At 42.7% G+C, this 16,499-nt stretch overlaps 1 protein-coding gene across 2 annotated transcripts in view; it reads left to right on the forward strand.

The window, feature by feature from the left end:
• The window catches only part of ZDHHC3 (zinc finger, DHHC-type containing 3), a 20,343-nt gene extending 4,500 nt beyond the window's left edge, over positions 1–15,843 (forward strand). The window contains exons 3-6 of one of the 2 annotated variants that reach the window (XM_010024062.1): positions 2,235–2,331; positions 4,169–4,250; positions 6,246–6,376; positions 9,116–9,475. In XM_010024062.1, coding sequence (XP_010022364.1) covers positions 2,235–2,331; positions 4,169–4,250; positions 6,246–6,376; positions 9,116–9,274 — 469 coding nt within the window. In that variant the 3' untranslated portion in view covers positions 9,275–9,475. Of the gene's footprint in view, positions 1–2,234; positions 2,332–4,168; positions 4,251–6,245; positions 6,377–9,115; positions 9,476–15,600 lie in introns of those variants that run through there. The other variant, XM_010024060.1, reaches the window with a different exon arrangement.
• The last annotated feature ends 656 nt before the right edge of the window (positions 15,844–16,499 follow it).

Below are 16,499 nucleotides of genomic sequence, written 5' to 3' on the forward strand. Positions count from 1 at the left end.
GTGTCTATCACTTATTAATGCTACTGTAAAATCCCCTCTGCCGCTTCTTCAATTATGAATGAAACTTTGCATCTAAAATGCTGGCTTGCTGACAACTCGCAGCCTAACACAGACACAAAACCTCATCTCCATGGTCCTTTTTCATATGCTTTAAGAAAACTTTGTAGACATTAAGATTTGGGAAACTGATCCACTGAGCACTGATGCTGTTGAGAAACAAACATTTAATTTGCGGAGTAGGAGGATTTATTGTTTTTTCACACATCAGAGTTGTGCATATGCATCAGCAGGAGATCCTGCTAGCTGTATGCCTCAGGGGCCAGAGTGCTTTTTGATCCTTGTGCTGTTTTGAGTCTCCCATGCACAGCAAACTACTCCTGACAGCATTTGGAAGCTGGCTGGTTGCGAGGCAGGGAGAGTATCCCTGCTGCTTATAGTTTTCAGTCTTGGTGTCTGTGTTTCCTTTTCACCCAGCTCCTTTCATGTTTTGCTTGTCATCCAACTGCTGTTGGTATGGACACATGGAATAAAACCTCTATGCTCAGCCCTAGCTACCTCCTTCATGGAGGGTGCCTTTGGCTCCCCTGCTTCAGGTTGTCCCCCTGGGAAGCTAGGAGCAATTGGAGGGGTTGCTTGGATATTTCCATGGTTCAAAGCCCACGGGAAGTGTGTGCACATCTCCATGCAGTAATTAGACCACAGGGAGGCATCCTTCTGCTTCCTGAGGCATCCTCCTGCTTTATACCACCTGCCCTGTCCTTTCTCCTTTTTGTGTTTTTAAAACAGGAATTGATATTTGTCATATGAAGTATGATGTTATCTGACAGGTGAATGTTTTTACTGTGCCAGCTGATTTCAGTCCCCATGTAGCTTGAAAATAATTCCAAGCTCCTTATCCTAGCAAAACCAGGTTTTTCTTGTTTCCCACCTCACCAGGGGCTGGAAGGTAATGTTACCTACTCTGCCTGAGGAGAAGCAGCTCCTGATCTGGCCCTGCACTGGGAGGCTGGGATCTGCCTCTCTAACCTTTCATTTAGGATCAGGGCTATAGCAACTCATTTGTTTGTCAGGCATGGCTGTATCCTTGGGGATTACCCCCTCCTGCCTCAGAGCGAGTGCAAGGTTGTTCTGACAGAGTTTTATTGTTTATTCATATGCACTCATAAGAACATGTTTATGTTTTTGTCTGAGTTTCCCTTAAGCTTTTAGCTGTTGAAGTTTATTGGTTATATTAAGATCAAAATATTGTTTGTTATAAGAAGAAAACCAACACTAGCAGAGCCTAATGTTGAGACTGTTTGAGTGCTGCCAGAATTGTTCTGGAATGGCTGTTTCCTTTCTGGGTTTGGTTTGGGGTTTTGTGGTGTTTTCATATTTGATTTCTGTGCTTGTTTGTGTAATGTGGTATCAGGAGACTGCCTTTTGTCTCCTATCATATGAGGAAGCAGCAGAGAAAAAGACTTCCTTTATTATAGGAGTTAAAGCAGTTATTGACTAAGCAGGAGGATGATGTTCATACAGTCATAACCTTTGAATTCTTTGACTTGGAGCCACAGTGTGCATTCTGGCAAGAGTTTGAATTTAGATGTTATTAGTCTGGTTTTGTCAAGTGCTTTAACATCTCATTTTACCTTGAATGTATATTGTGGTACTGGCTTCCTGACTTGCTGCCACAGCTGTTTGCTGCTAGTATGTGGCTTACCTTGATGTCAAGAATCTTTCCTAATGCTTTATTTAACTTTCTTTTTGGCAAATTCCTGCAGAGGACTAATGTTGGTAAATAAACCTTACTGTGTTACTAGCAACTCTGAAAAAGATCTTTGTTCATTGTAGCTTGTCCTGTCTTTCTGTTTTTTGTTTGATTTTAATCTGTGGAAGTGTTCACAGACCAAATAGGTTAAAACTAAACTAAATCACGGATATTTTTTTCTTCCCTCTGCCTGAATGCATTGTTCAAAGCATACTGTGGCAGAGGCACTGATGTGAATATTATGCTAATGTGTCTTACTTGGATTTAATGTGTTACAGTGGTGATTTGGTATTGTATGGTTCATTTTGAACAGACATCGTCAAGTGAGCAAGCCAAAAAGATGAACATGGTGACCAGTACATTTATTTAAGTACAGATTTCACCTCTGATTCTTTCCTTTAATCTCTGTGTGCCCCAAACCCCTGTGAAATCTTGTGTTCCTGGAATGAAATGTGCTATAAATAAAAGACCTGTATTCTTTCAGTGTTTGCAAGAGGTGTATTCGGAAAATGGACCATCACTGCCCGTGGGTCAATAACTGTGTAGGAGAGAATAACCAGAAGTACTTTGTACTGTTTACAGTAAGTATTTTGCAAGTGGTGTTTAAGGTTGGCCAGTAGGCAGCGCTGAAAGGCTGTGTGTAGTCTCTGAAACACCTCTCAAGGTTGGATTTCTTCCCCCAAGGTTGGATTTACAGGGAACTGCTACAGACTTCGGTTTCACTTACTAGGGAACATACACAACAAGGGGAAAAAGGCATCACAGGAAATACTCACCAAGGTGTTGCGAGCTTTGTGTTGGCAGTTGTTCAACACCTATTTTGAATATGAGTAGTTTATTGTGGCATTGAGCTCTTTGAGGCGTGGGCTCCACTTTTAAAGCGTGCTGTGGCTGGTAGGGTCCCAGGCCATACGCAGGGTTCCTAACTGTTGTAGTTGTATGAGTACCTGTGTGGGATCATACAATAAGAGCTGTTGCCACATCTTAAGTGGGGAGTGGGAAGTCTGCAGTCTCTTTGGCAAGAATTATCCGCCTTTTATTTGCAAGTGGTTTATTTTCATACTTGAAAACCAAGGATGTGTTTGACTTTTTGTACTATATCTGTGGCATCACGAGTAAGAAAAGAGGAATGCAGACTTGAGTACTACATATTTCTGGAGGGGTTGAAATCTGTTTCATCAAAGTGAACTGCAGATACCCCGTGGGTGTAGTGTGAACATTACAAGTCTGGGATTCAGTGATGCTCTGCTTTATTAATAAATCTTTTGAGACATCTGTAGGTTTGAGGAGGAATGTTCTTACATTACCAAGCATGAGGGGCAGATTTTTCAGTTAAATGGAAAGGTTTACTGTTCTGTGGTGTGATTTGTTAGGATGTGAGTTGCAGAACAAAACAAATCCTGTTTCTTTCCCTTGAGCAAGGCTTTTTCTCACCATGAGGAATGAGCTAGGTGTTTTAATCCTAGCAAAAGGATTTCTGTTTCTGCTTAAACTGACATCTGCTTTTAAGCAGGCTGTATTAAACACTTCGTGTAGTTGAGAGAAACAAAACAAAGACTGCTGGTTTTGTTCATGGTTATTTTTGAGACCTGAGAAGGTGAAAGAATGGCAGCACATTCAATCTGCAAGGTAAACCAAAATGCTCTCCTAGCACCTTTTACTGCTTCCACAGGAGTTTCTTGTAGCAAGATCTCTCTCGCTTCTAATATCTGCTGGCCTTTGTCAGAGTCTGTAGGTTCAGGAGAGTCACCTTTTTAGCCCTGTCTTGGTAAATTGTAGTGTATGTGTAGCATTGCATATAGTTTAAATCTTTTGTTACAAAGCTAAGACCCAATTTCAACCAGAAAGGGTTAAATACAAAGTATTAAAGCTTGAGAGAAACTTTCCATGCCAGTGTCTGCCTCGGGCAAAATACTTATTTAAAAAAAAGATACTAAAATTCTGAAACTCATGCTAGAAAATAAAGCGCTTAAAGTGGCATTTTGTGGTTAAAACAGATTAGCTGTTGCTTCTCTGGGAAGCTATAGTGATCTCAAGGATAAAGATGTGAGCTCTGACAACATGATGCCTTGATGTCAGTGTTGCTTCTCTCTGAAAGCTGTGCTGTGCTCAGCAGAGATAAAGACAAGTTACCTGTGCTGGGTGCAGGAGCTGGGTTTGTATCCAGCTGGCTTCGAGTTAAGCAGTCTCCCTTCTGTTCACTGTTGTAAGGCTGTTAGTAAAGGCAGAATGAGTCTGTATAGTCTTGGCCAGCTTCAGGGTGCTTGTTTAGGGGAGATGGGGGGGCTTGGTGGGTTTTGGGGTGGTTTGGGGTTTTTCAAAATCTTAACACTTTTGCTTTATTTAAAGTGTTTGGAAGATTTAGCATTTTAGTCTTTAAACTTACCTGATGCCTATATTACATCCTTTCTTTTTCAGATGTATATAGCACTGATTTCCCTGCATGCTCTAATCATGGTGGGATTTCACTTCTTGTATTGCTTTGAAGAAGACTGGACAAGTGAGTACTAACAAAAAAACTCATTAAAATACCAGATTAGCCCATGAATAAGACCTTACAACTAGCTTGCTTGTAAGACAACCCCTTTTTATGTTGGTTTCAGAAGAATTCTATGAGGGCTCTGCTATGCAACTTGTTTTATGATCAGTCCTTTATGACATGCTGCGATGTCTTTCCTGAAAAGTCCTGTTTCAGCTTAAGTCCGATACTACCTAGGAAGAAGGTGAGATACAGACACACCTAGATAGTGTATAGAATCATAGACTGGTTTGGGTTGGAAAGGACCTTAAGATCATCCAGTTCCAACCCCCTGCCATGGACAGGGACACCTCACACTAGACCAGGTTGCTCCAAGCCCCTGTGTCCAACCTGACCTTGAACGCTGCCAGGGATGGGGCATTCACCACTTCTTTGGGCAACCTGTGCCAGTTCCTGACTCTGCAATAATCACCTGTGTCATGAACTCAGCACTGATTTTTTGAATGCCAGCACAAGATAAGAAGGATGTGTCTGCTCTTTTTCAAGGGGAATGTGAATCATTCTTGCAAGACTGCCAGGAAAACATGCTAACTCAGATCCAAAAATCCATGCTCATGAGAACAAACAATTCCTTTCCCCAAGAAAAAGGAGAATTAAAAAGAAGCAAACCAAAACCCGAACAACAACTGAACAGAAAAGGCCACAGACAAAAATCCCAACCCTCTCTCTGGAGCAGCCAGTGAGCAAATGTTCACAAAGCCAGTTGAGATGTGTATTGAAAAACACAAATGAATGTAGGAAATCATCTAAGTAATGCTGAATCAAATAGGAGGCTGTCAGAGCATATGTGTGCAGCTGTATGTGCTGCTTATGGATTGTTTTGGAAAAGCATTAGCTTTGTTTTTCTTGGTAATTCAAGTCATTAGTCATTCAATCTAATGACTTCTTTTAGTTTATCATACTGCAGAGGATGGGTACATTTACACATATGAACCGAATTTGACAAGGTGATTCTGCAGTCCAGAACTTGGTAAAACAGCTGCCAGCTGTTACTGAGAACATCTGGATTTGACTACAGTGGCCATAGGGGAAGGATACGTCAAAGGATAATTTCCTTTGCCTGCTTTCCCAGAGCCTTTATCTATAAGAGAAGCACTTTCCCACCTGGTCCAGGTTTAGGGGCCAGAACAGAGTTGTTATGGGAGATGGGTTTGCTGTTCCAGCTGCCTTGGATTTGTGCTGATGGTATTGGCCCCTGATTCTGGTGTATCTGTTAAGGCTTAACATCTCATGAGAAAAAGCAGGTGAGTTTGGTGATACTCGTTCTTGGATTTCAGAGATGTTCTGACATTTACAACACTCAGCAAGCACAACAGTGTGATTTTTTTTTTTTTTTTTCCTGCCTGGTAACATTTTCCTTCCTCTTCCTCTCTTCTGTTCCTCTTTCATAGTTACCTTCTCAAGTATTTTTTCAGCTCTTACTTTAGTTTGCACTATAAAGAATGAAATAAAATTAGAATTTGGCTTAGTCTGCCCTTCTTTAGGCTACAACAGAGCAGTTGCAACAGGAAGCGTGCTCTGGTTTTATGTTGGTGCTACAGAAATAATTACCCTTGTGTCCTGACCACCAGCTGGAAATTTCTAATGGACTTTATCACTGTGGAAAATCCATGAAGATTAAGGTTTAAGAGAGAAGCTACATGTGAAATGGATGGACTTCAGGGTGGAGTCCTGGCCAGTGTGCTGGCACTTAAAGGGAAAAGAAGTTGCATTCTTGAAGTGCGGCAAGGTTGTTTTTTGTTGGTTTTGCTTTCTTTCTAAACTTGCAGGAGTGATCATTTCATTGTTGAATATCCTGAAGAATATCAGAGCTTTCCTGTGCACCTTTTTGAGAGTAGTGGTCATATCCTTTATTATGACAGTTTGAGTATGGAAAACTCATTTTTTAGCATGTGTTTTGCAGCTGCTGCATTACCTGACTTCTTCCATTCCAACTCTGTTGCTTTGTCTTCACAGAATGCAGTTCCTTCTCTCCGCCAACTACAGTGATTCTTCTCATCCTCTTGTGTTTTGAGGCTCTCCTATTCCTCATCTTCACCTCGGTTATGTTTGGGACCCAAGTACACTCCATCTGCACTGATGAAACGGTGGGTGTCTCACACGCTCCTTTACCCTGTCTCTCATCATTTGTAGAAACAATGAAGGGCTTAAAACATGTAGATGAGGCCCTCAGTGACATGGGTTAGTGGTGGCCTTGGCAGTGCTGGGCAACGGTTGGACTTGATGATCTTAAAGGTCTTTTCCAACCCAGATGATTTTATGATTCTACTTGAATGTTGTACAAGGAGTTCATGTATGTGTACCCTTTGAGGAAAGACCCAGTGTAATAAACTGAGCTGGCATAATGCTGGATCATGCTCTCTAAAGGTTGCTGTGAGAAGTAGTGTACACCTGTGTACTGGCTGGGATGCTGTGTTGACGGTACCTCTGACAAGGTAGGCACTCATAACTGGGATTACTCTGTAGGAAATATTTGTCCCTGTGGATTCAAGAACCTTTTTCCTTTAATTACGTTCTTTTCCATTGGTGGTGTCTGAAATTCAGCTGTGTTTCTCCTGGTGTCACTATTTACAGTTTTATGTGCTGGAAAGCCAAGATGAGTAGGTGGGGGAGGGAGATATATAGATATAAGCACACAGACCCCATACACACACTTCTTTTAGTCCAGAAGAGTTCCATTTCTTTCCATGTTAAGCAGTTCAAAAACACTTGCCAGAGTGAAGAAGAAAGGGAGTGGAGTAGGCTCATGGAAGCCTGGTGGGTACAGTCTGCTGTCATCCTCAGTCCTAAGATGGCACAGTAGAGGTTACATAGCACTGTTGCAGTCCATTGTATATCCCTGCATTTGCTCACTTCTGTAAAGATGGAGCTGGTGACTCCTGGGGATGTTCCCACTCTTGTGCATACTGCCAACCTTCACCAAGCATGCTCAGACACCTGCAGTGGTTGGAGAGAAGTGGTAATCTGAAAAGAGTGACAGCTCTTCCTTCCCTGCCTCCTTCAGTTTTCTTTCTCCTTCACTTGATTGCCCATGGCCAGTTGAAGCTAGAATAAGTATTTTTGCTGCCATTGGAGAGATGTGACTGGCATTATAGACTGTAGGAACCCATCACTCCCAAGTCTTTTTTGCAGTGCTTTTCTTAATGCTTGGCTTCTGCAAGAGTTGATGTTCACACCGTGGCTCTTGTGTGTTCAGAGGAAGACTTCAGAACAAGAAAGAGTTGTTCTTTCTGCTGAGGAGAGCCCTAGGAAGAAGTATAGTGTCATACAGAACAACAAGATCCTGCCAAGCTTGAGTTTATCAATAAGCGTGTAAATTAGCAATGCTGCCTGTGAAACCATCATTGGAATTTCTCAGTCTTTGAAACCTCTTGAGAACTTTCAGAAGCTGCTTCTTACAGCTGGGCAGTGAGTCCCCTGATTTTTCCTTTCCCCTCAAATTCTGGGAACTCACAGAGGTTAAAGGAACACCACCCCATTCTAAAATAAAAATGAAATATGGTCTGCCCCTGTTGGGTTGTGGGGTTTCATTTTTGGTTTTAATATATACCAGCGACTTTGCTCTGTGGAATATCTTACTGTTGGTTTGCTAGCATTGAGCTAGCTGTGTCTGGCAAGCAATCCATTTTAAGCAGAGGAATATTTCCAGGTGAAATTCTTTTCGGTGTGGTCTCTTGCAGTGTTTTACTTCACATTTTAGAGCCAGCACTGTGTCTTGTCCTTTCTCACCTTTATTTTCCCCATCTTGTGTATGCTTTCCCACAGGGATGGTTCCTTTCTGCCTGAAGGGACCTAGAACCTCATATTTTCCTGGTGTCTCTAGAGGTGACATTTACCAGGGATCAGCACAACTTGCAGTTGACCCGTGTTGTGTTCTGCAGAGCTCCCAGAATCAGTAATTTGAGACACACAGATGTATTACAGTGCATTAATCTGTGGCAGGGGAGAAACATGTAGGTCAGGAGAAGCTTACCTTGCAAAAGATGCGCAGTTAAAGAACAGAGTGATCTGCCTGGTGCTGCTACCCGTGGAAGAGTAATGCTCTCCAGTGACTGCATTCATTGTGCTTCTGAGGCAGCCAGGCATAGCTTCCCTGGAAGACCAAACTCACTTGTGGGTTTTAGACACAATACAGATAACTCTTATTTTTTCTTAATGATTGACTAGGGAATGTTTCAGCTGACTGCTTGATGGCTTGTTTTTATTCTCCCTCTAACCTTTACTAAACAATGACAATGATTTCTCTCAAATCAGTATCTTATTTAACCTCCTCTCCCTGCTGGCAGCCCTTGCATGTTTTAGCAGTGATTCTAATGAAACATGAAGAGGCACCAGGTAGACTCAGCTACACTGAGCCATGGGCACTTCCTGAACTTGCTTGGTGAATCTGGGAGCATTATAGAGATTATCTTTGGGTTTGTGGTTTGGGATTTGTTTTTTTTGTTTGCAAGCTTACAATGGTTTCCTCTTGAACTATTCCATCTGATTAGTACACAATGTTCAGCCATTAAAGCACATCCTTTTTGGTTGAGTTTAGGTGGTGGGGACTTTAAATTGACATGAGAGGCAATTGGATGGCAGGTCTTGAAAGGTTTATGAAATAGCTGGGCCTGAACAAAATGAAATTTGATTTCTGAGGAATACTTTCTATCCTTACTATTTTTTTAATATAAAACAATGAGAAGAAAAGGAAAGGCAGGATAGATGCATTTTTATTTTCTTATTCCAGCCTTTGGATAAGGGGTAACTGAGAGTAGACCTTTCCCCAAATCCAGAACTACAAAAATCTGAGTGTTTGACTGAAAATGTGATATTTCTGTTTTCAGGGAATAGAACAGTTGAAAAAGGAAGAGAGAAGATGGGCTAAAAAAACAAAATGGATGAACATGAAAGCAGTATTTGGCCATCCGTTCTCTATAGCATGGCTTAGCCCATTCGCAACACCAGACCAAGGAAAAGCAGACCCGTACCAGTATGTGGTCTGAGGAATTCCTGACCAGCATTTCCACTAAAATAGAAACATATTACAGCACTACTGTTACAAATTTTCCATGAATGTTTAAAACAAAAAGCAAAACAAACTTTTTTTATGTCTATTCAATGGCTGATAATTGCAGAGTCAAAAAAAAAAGGCCCTGTATTTCACAATATCAGATAATTCAAGATCTCTGGCTGAAACTGCTGCTGCTTTTCTTATAATTTCCCCCCCCTTTTTTCTTTCTCCTTTTTTTTTTTTTTTTTTTTTTCTTTTTTTTTTTTTTTTTTTTTCTCCTTTTTTTTTTTTTTTTCCTTTTTTTGGTATTTTAATTTTATTAACTTTCCTGGCATTTGTTTCTCTCTGCTTTCTGTATGGCATAACTAATGTGAAGGGGATCCTCTTTCTCTGTTGTGCCCCGCCTCTTCTGAGTAGATTCTCATGTTGTCCTCCTGACTGCGGTGAGCTCTTTGGAAGACATATGAGTGCCAACAGCCCTTCACAGATACCTTTGGACTTCCTGAAGGAGCACATTGCTCTTTCATAAGTGAACTTGACCGGGGAAGCAGACACTTCACTTACTAAAAGGTGCAAGACAAGAACGCAGCACTGCAAGAGAGCCAGGTGACTTGGTGACCACATACAGTACTTAAATGTTGCCAACACCATTTCCCACCCCACCCTCCTTTTTCCTTCCAGGCACAGAACTGATTCCATCTTTCTGCATTGTTTTGTCTGTTCCCTCCCTGGTGTGCAGGAGATTGTTACCCTCTTAGGATAACTGTGGCAGATTTAGAAGACTCTTTGGATTATTAAATGCCTTACACTTTGCAGGAAAGAAAGAAATCTAATTTTCAAGTGTTTAGAATAGCAGAATCATCTTGTTTGTGTGTGTTTGTCTTGGTAATGACTTGTTAGAGCAATGCCTGCTAAACAGTGTTAACGTGAAAAACTGACCTGAATGCCCAGATCACTATAAAGACTGATACTGATGGGACGTGTAGGTGCACTGGGGTGATGGATTCTGTATTCTCAGCGTTGCCCTGGTTTAGAGCTTTGTAAATCTTTCTCTCATACTTATGCATACATGTGCAGGCGTGTAAACACACACACATGTATGTGTAAATGTTTTAAATTGGGAAATAGTTATGGTAAGGAGCATGCATACCCATATGAGCTGTGTGGTGATGGAAATGGGAGGGACAGAAGGCATTCCAAAACCAGGTAGAACTAACCCATTCTTAACTACAACTGACAGCTTGTGTTCAGGCAGGAGCTTTATTGTATTTTTGGATGGTGATTCCTGTGGGCTCATCAAATGAATTGCAAACAAAGGAAAAATATGACTCAGCTGTATCCATGATTTCCAAGGAATCTTTGCTTTCCTTGGTTTAAAATAAAATGGTTTTGGTTTTTTTTTTTTTTTTAGATTGCTTCAAAGCCATGGGGGAAGGGAGGGAAATCAGGGAAGGAGAAACCAAATGGATGTCTCATTTTGGAAGTAATGTGAATGCTGCATCTTTTCAATCTGTCAATGCTTCCATATGGAAAACAAATGCAATAAAACTTTTCCAAAAACTTGTTTGCTGTTCTTACTTTTTCTTCACTTCAAATGTTGGAAAAAGTCTGTCATGGTTTTCTGAGCTTTCACTTCTGTATGTAAGCAGGCACATGAAGGTTAACTGAGTAGTCAACTTCTATGTTTAAAAATGGGTTAATCTCTTGTACATTGATCTATTAATCGGTGGGTTTATTTCACCACTTTCAGGAGTCTGTTAGTAACTGCTCTGCTGTGTAAGAAAGAGGGCTGTTCCTACAGTCCTGCTTGCTCAGGGTGGGTTATCAGGAGAAGGTTGTGATGTCTGCTGCAGAATTACAGGGAGGGACCCACAAGCTGCATTTGCACCTTGATGGGAAGAGTCTGTGAAGGAAACGTGGCCTTTCATAAATGTTCCTTTCATGAAGACAGGTTCAGGAAGAGTTTAGATTTAATCTTCTAGACTTAAAGATGTGCAGGTGGCAACTTGAGCTGGTACAGTGCAGCCCTAAAGCTGTCTTGACGCAAAATCAAGGCTTTAGTCACCCAGACCATTACAAGTGAATGCATCTCTGTACAGATCATTGCTTTAAAACTTGTTTTGATTATGAATTCCACTGGTGCACATTCCAATTTTGGTTTATTTTAATTACCCTTATTCACTGTGTAGTCCGGAGGAAGGTTGGTTGTTCTGGCATTTTGACTGTTGTGAAAAAGTATGCAATTACTGAGTTTTTCTTGTTTCAAACAGCTGCACATTCTCAAACAGCATTATATAGTATGGATATTTTCAGTCCAACTGGTTTCATTTTAAGTGAAGCATCATCCCAGCTTGCAGAAATGTCCATTGATATCTGTGCTGTGTGTGGGTAACCGGGGGTCCTCGGTTTTACTTGCACTGTATGACTTGGTGGTACAATTTGATGGAATTTGAATGATACTAAATGCATGTATTACTGTGAGCAAGGCAGACTTACCCATCTGCTCATGGAAAGCATTTCCTCAGGCAGGACTCCGTCATTTCAGATGCTAGTTCTGATTTAACGTGGCCAAAAATTGAAGGACAAACTCAGTCAGAAGCAAGGTACTTCTTTTGCCAAGCTAAATGATGCTTCAAGCAGAAAAGAGTGCAGAGAACTGCTGTATGGAAAGTCTGCCTTAACCATGGTTCCTGCTAGCAACGCTTCTTGTGTCTTCCCCTTAACAGACAAATTGTTACTGTGCTTTGCCTTTTCTATTTGCTGTTGGTTTTTATCTTAAAATAGATTAACACATTTCTTCTAACACGCAAGAGCTGTTCTGCAGATCGCTTCGGGGCAGGCCACGCAGCCCAGCTTCCTCCTCTGGCACTGCAGGAGCTGATACGGAGGGCAGTAGTGGGAGAAACAGGGTATATCCGACAGCATCGCAGTGGTAACAGGTCAACCTTGTCCTACTGCCCCCGTGGTTGCAATAATGTGTCTTAGTGAAACGGGAGCGTTTAGTATTTTATATTTATTGATGTATGTCTTCTCTTTTCAGTATTTGTTCAAAAGTATGTAATAGGGAAGAGCGAAAGATGGTAGGACAAAGGGATGATGGGTTCAAACTGAAACAGGGGAAGTTCAGGTTGGATCTAAGGCAGAAGTTCTTCCCTGTGAGGGTGCTGAGGCGCTGGCACAGGGTGCCCAGAGCAGCTGTGGCTGCCCCATCCCTGGCAGTGTTCAAGGGCAGGTTGGACACAGGGGCTTGGAGCAACGTGGTCTAGTGTGAGGTGTCCCTGCCCATGGCAGGGGGTTGGAACTGGATGATCTTAAGATCCTTTCCAACCCAAACCAGTCTGGGATTCTGTGATGTTTTCTGAGCTCTTTGGGTTTTTTTTAGGTGAAAATAGCTGCATGATGGGAAAGCAGAAACAGGTGTCGCTTTAATTTGAAATACAAAATTCTCACTTTCTAAAATAATGGTGAGAGATTTTGTGTAAATATATTTTTAAAAAGGTTTCATTAAACAGTCACGAAATGCCTTCAGCAGTTGTGCATTCCTTCCACCCCCCTTTAATTTATATTTAAGGCAAAACCTCACACCCTGCTGACCGTGGGGCAAGCAGCCAAAATATTAGATCAGGATGCAACTTTGAATACTTCTGCTCATTTTTAATATGTGCTATGAAGGGATTAGTGAGGTCAGGCTGGGAGAGAGAAAGTATGTCCCTGCCTAATCCAGCATTAGTACAACCACAGCCATACCTTGCTCATTGCCTTGGTTAGCAAATAATCTTCAGAGCAGGTGCATGATGATTGTTTTGGGAGGGAAGAACAGGATTGCTTCCCAGAAGTCCTTAAAATCCTTATTCCCAATCTAGACGCCAGCATGGATTGAAATGGGTTACACACATGACTGAGAGCAGGGTTAAAGCTTGTGCTGCTGGGGAAACGGTTTAAATATGTGGTGTCTGTTTCTCCTCCTGCGCTGTGCTGCTTGTTTTCCTTGTCTCTAGTTACTCACACAATAAACGCTGCAGCCACCGTGCCAGGTTATTACTAACGTGCTAGAAACCTCTGCAGTTCACGCAGGAACAGCCAACAGCCAAAAGTGGTCTTCTGCTTTGAGCTGCAAAAGCATCTCCCTCCTGGTTGCAAAGCTGCGGGGTGCTGGAGATGGAGTATCCTGAAGGAAAAGCACATGGTAGTGCTAAAACACTTTGCCAAGGCTCTGCTGTGCTGTGCACCAAGCGTTGCATCCCAAGGGGCCAGAGGCTGCAAGAGATGTTTCGAGTGGAAACTGCATGTTTGCGAGCTTGGGAGCAGAGCCAAGGGACATGTGCCTGTGCTTAGTGGTGCAAGATCCATGTTTGTCCCTTGGGACTGGAATAATTTTCCTGCAACTCTGAGGGCTTCAGTTTTGGTCTTGCCACATTTATTTCTGCAGATTCACTGCTGGATTTTGTGGGAGGATGGGTTCAAACTGAAGCAGGGAAAGCTCAGGTTGGATCTAAGGCAGAAGTTCTTCCCTGTGAGGGTGCTGAGGTGCTGGCACAGGGTGCCCAGAGAAGCTGTGGCTGCCCCATCCCTGGCAGTGTTCAAGGCCAGGTTGGATGCAGGGGCTTGGAGCAGCCTGGTCTAGTGTGAGGTGTCCCTGCCCGTGGCAGGGGGTTGGATTCTGTGATTTCTCCTAAGTCAGCATGAGAAACGGGGCATGAATGAAGCTCACAAAGGCTTTGCATGTAATTCTTGGATTTATGGTGTGTTTTCTCCCAGGGCTGCTCATGCTGACTCCATGTTTTTGCAAAACTAAGCTGCTGCTCTGTTAAAATGTTGTGTTATTTCTAAGGCTCGCTGTGATGCCACTGAGCTGCTGCATGTATTCATTTCCCCTCTCTACAAAGCTTTGGAACGTTTTCTGGGTTGTTAGGGAAAGTAGGCAGAATTAGAACACGGGAAGCGTATTTTTCATCCAGCTCTTCTAAAACTGCTCCTTTAAATGGTTTTAACTAAATTGCCTCATTTTTTCTTTTCCCTGAGTGTCTCAAGACTTGGATCCAGTGTTCTTGCTTCTCTAAGAACAAGGCTTTCTATGTGGTACTTGCATATATCATCATGAGCATATCTTATGTAGATCTGACTCCTCTCTTAGATGGTACAGATGATGGGCGTACTGCCCATAGCAGTAGCCTTAGAAAAATATAGAAAATTTCTTAGTTCCTTGTTTCTATGTAGAGAAGACACCAGAAAAAACTGTTACTGCCCAAATTTGGTGGATTTAAATACAACCGCAATGTTTGCAATGCTGAAGGTGATGTTCTTGGAGGGAGAATGAATCAGTATATTGACTGACCAAGGCTCTGGTCTCAGTTTGAAGCCTTCACTTCCACCCATACAGACTTGCTCATCTCCCAGCAGGTGTCCAGCCTGTGTTATGATTTGTCTTTGACAATTTGTTAAGTGGAAATCGTGTTCATAAATGTTTGTTCTAAATTGGCACAGTATAAGCTTGTTCTTATGTCAGCTTCTAGTGACAGGCCTAGTTATGGCTGTGATAAATCCCTGAATACTGGAAAATATCACAGTATTTTGGCTGTATCTGAACTATTGTAAAAATACCCAAAGAAGGTGAAATTTTAAGTTCTAATTGTATTTTGCTACTCCTTGGAGGAATTCAAAGAGCAGTGGGAGAAGAGGTCCATGTTTCCTGAAAGGATGGCTTTTAAGAAGCCATCTCTATCCCATAAAAATCAATAGCAACTGATACGAAAGTCACCAAGATTCAGATTTTCCATGAATTTGGTCTTCGTTTGGGGTTTTGTTGTGAAATTTGGGGGCCTACAAGGCTGCTGGAGAGGGACTCTTCATCAGGGACTGTAGGGACAGGACAAGGGGTGATGGGTTCAAACTGAAACAGGGGAAGTTCAGGTTAGATCTAAGGCAGAAGTTCTTCCCTGTGAGGGTGCTGAGGCGCTGGCACAGGGTGCCCAGAGAAGCTGTGACTGCCCCATCCCTGGCAGTGTTCAAGGCCAGGTTGGACACAGGGGCTTGGAGCAACCTGCTCTAGTGTGAGGTGTCCCTGCCCATGGCAGGGGGTTGGAACTGGATGAGCCTTAAGGTCCTTTCCAACCCAAACCAGTCTGGGATTCTATGATAAAACTCTCAGTTACACAGGACGTCTGTCTTTATTGTTAACTAAAACCAGAATAACATCCTGGCTAGAGACAGGATAGTTGGGAATATATGGATACAGGCATTTTTGCACCTGCTACAGCAGTTGATGCCCAAATACCTGCTATAAATGTGAGACAACCCAAAACTCTTCTCTTCTTGCAGGGTATCGAGCGTCTCAAGAATCAGAAGCCAACCTGGGAGAGGACCAGCGGCTGGGAAGGAATGAAGCTGGCATTCGGTGGTGCCTTCTCCTTGGGTTGGTTCAACCCCTTTTCAAACCTGAACTGCAAGAGCCCAGCACCAGCTGAAGTGGTGGCAGCAGCTCCTGCGTCTGCGATAATGACCCAAGAAGAAATCGAGCAGTTTCTTGCTCGGGACGTTGCTGTCCAAGTGTTACATGAATAAGCAAAGCATCCTCCACTGTCTCAGGAGCAGCTTCTGGGTGGTTTCTGTTTCAGTAACTAGTTGTGCCGGAGATTTAAGGGTTGGGGCTTCTAACAGACTGGTGCATTAAAAAATTCAGGAGTATTTCTCTGGAATCCAGGTACAGCACTCGCAGTGAGCTCCTTCCCAGACCTGCACCAACTCCTATATTGAGCTTTTCTTACTTGGCCTTTAAGGCAAGTTTGTCATTGTTGGATTGATTGGTCCCAGTTCCCAGAAATGTGCAGTCCTCTGGAGTCTGGTGAATCTTCTGTTCTTACAGCCTTTTGGAGAGCTAAATGATAAACTCTGCTTGTCGTTCGGTGAGATTAGCCAGATTCTCAATGGCCAGATTAGCCCAGCTCCAAAGATTTTCCTGAAAAACACATCCTTTTTAGCTCATCCCATGGATGCTGCCTCTGGATTATGAAAACTGCTGGTACTCAGGTCTTCGCAGAGGTGGGATACGGGGTTATGGTTGCAGCAGATGGGAGACCTCTCCCTGGGTGTAATTCCTCTGGGCTCTGGAATATGTCCAGAGGTAAATTCTAACCCTCTGTGCTCGTGGGCTGCCCAAGGCTGGTTGGTGGTGCTTGCCTGAGCAGTGGTGGTGGTCCAGGCAAGCCGGGATGCTTGCC

This window comes from Nestor notabilis, unplaced genomic scaffold (assembly GCF_000696875.1).
Source record: "Nestor notabilis isolate BGI_N333 unplaced genomic scaffold, ASM69687v1 scaffold15211, whole genome shotgun sequence".
NCBI lineage: Eukaryota > Metazoa > Chordata > Aves > Psittaciformes > Psittacidae > Nestor > Nestor notabilis.